At 34.1% G+C, this 2,049-nt stretch overlaps 1 protein-coding gene across 1 annotated transcript in view; it reads right to left on the minus strand.

Annotated features, from left to right (window-relative positions):
* Positions 1 to 290: 290 nt before the first annotated feature.
* The window catches only part of LOC119587082, a 28,291-nt gene continuing 26,532 nt past the window's right edge, over positions 291 to 2,049 (minus strand). Inside the window, exons 16-17 of the mRNA XM_037935833.1 lie at positions 1,546 to 1,732; positions 291 to 1,294 (exon numbers count right to left, since the gene is read on the minus strand). Of these exons, the coding sequence (XP_037791761.1) occupies positions 410 to 1,294; positions 1,546 to 1,732 (1,072 nt within the window). The 3' untranslated portion in view covers positions 291 to 409. The remainder of the gene's footprint in view (positions 1,295 to 1,545; positions 1,733 to 2,049) is intronic.

Here is a 2,049-nt window from a genome sequence, read left to right on the forward strand (position 1 = left end):
GACAATAGTTGCTTCAGTACCAATTTTATCATTATCATGTTATACTTGAATAGTTTTATATCATATCTATTATTTTCACTGTCAGAATATTATTATCATAGTTATCCCTTCATTTCTGTGATACCATTTTTTTTTTTAAGTCACTAATATTTGCTTTGTTATTTGTATAAAATGCACTGAAAAGTGTAAGATTTGTATGCAATGTCAAATAAATATTTTTTTATTTTTCAGGTACATGACTAAAATTATCATTTAATTTCTTGTGGGTTTCCAGAAATAATATTCCATGGTTACTGATCTTTCTTTTATTAATTCATATAATATGTACAAGATTTGTAAGTCAAATAAATATTTTTTTCAGGTACATTACATTTGTTACAACTTTTATATAAAACAATACAATAGCTTATCATTTATAAAGCAACATTTTGATTTCATCAGGAACATTCCAAGAAATTTCTCCACTTGTATCTTCTCCATTAGGTGAGTGCTCTACATTATTTAAACTACAACTTTGTGAAGATGAGTCTACCTCTGATATACGGTCTAAGGGTAGTGAAAAGCTTTCATTTCTTTGCAAGTACTTTTCAGAAATTATATTATTTTTCACCAGTGTATCATTTCTGGTATTGTCTAATATATGACTACTCTTTACCTTTTTACTTTTCAGTTTCTTCTGATCTTCATATGGTTGGTCAGAATGAAATCTCTCTGCAAAAGAAGGCATTTCATCTCTATTGGTGGACCAACTTGAGTATTCTGGGACCATTCTTGACTTCCTTGATGATCTCATACAATTTTTTAGACGGACGATCTCTTCCTGTATCTTCTTGTCATTTTCTACAGTGGAGTTTGATTTGAAACTTTTGTCATGAGCACTTGATACTCTCCTGCTATGCTTAGAGATGTTATTAATGTTCTTTTTCCCTCTATGTAAAGGGGAGCTGCCTTTGACAGCCAACTCCGCATTCTTTTTAGGTAGTGGATTGGCATTCATGAATGAGCTGCTACCCTGCAACAGTTCAGAAACCTTCTTAGGTTTACTGTCATTATGTTGAGCAGTCTTGGTCACAATCCTGCTCTCAGAGCTGCATCTCCTTTCTTCAATTAGAGCTCTGTGTGTTGACAATTCTTCCTCATGGTCTCTCAGAAGTTCCTCTACTTCTTCCTCCCGTTTCCTCTGAAACTCTTCTCTTAACTGTGCTTGCTTTTCCTCTCTTTCTCTGCTACGTTCACGAAGTTGCCTACTGGTCAATGTACCACTCATAAGACTTGTAGCTCTTTTTGCTGGATTCTGGATCGAAAGTTGTAAAATAATTTAAATGGTGCATATATATATACTTAAAACAAAGAAATTATAAATAGTAATTTAGAGAGATACGTCCAAATTTTAATATGTGATGAGGAAGCATTATGCAATTATGTGATTCAATTAATGTCAGTAACTTCTGTATCAGTGCTTGGCAAGAATTTAAAGCAGTAAAAACACAAGGAAGAGAAAATTACTATAATATGAAACCATTCTTGCAATCTTTCAAACCTTACCCTTGAAAGCATGTTAGCATTCTGAGTGGACTGTGCTTGGGCAAGCCTCTTCTTCCGCTGCTCCCTCATCCATCTCCTGATACTTTCACGTTTCTTACAAACTTCAGCTTCATGGGTTAATGCTGGAGAACTTTGTTTCTTATCACTATACTGTGGCAAGTTGTGATAGTCATTACTGGAGTCAGATCTGAAAAGATCAAAAATAAAACTTGTATGAAAGTAGGCAGACCTATGCTGAAAAATTTGCTGCTAAAACAAATGCTATTTTTTCCATGAAATGTGATTAAATATTTAGCAAGTATAAAGATAATGCATTCAGAAACTATTTTTGGTAAAAGGCATTCATTATTATGTGGTACTCCATTACAGGGCCTTTGCCTGGCTAATGGTAGAGTATGTGGGACCTCATTTCAGGCACAGACTTATGATGTGACAAAGCATCACCAGTCATCTGTGACTATTCACCATGACATGGTTGCACATCATCTGACACCATAAGCTTGC

This window comes from Penaeus monodon, chromosome 22, assembly GCF_015228065.2.
Source record: "Penaeus monodon isolate SGIC_2016 chromosome 22, NSTDA_Pmon_1, whole genome shotgun sequence".
Lineage (NCBI taxonomy): Eukaryota > Metazoa > Arthropoda > Malacostraca > Decapoda > Penaeidae > Penaeus > Penaeus monodon.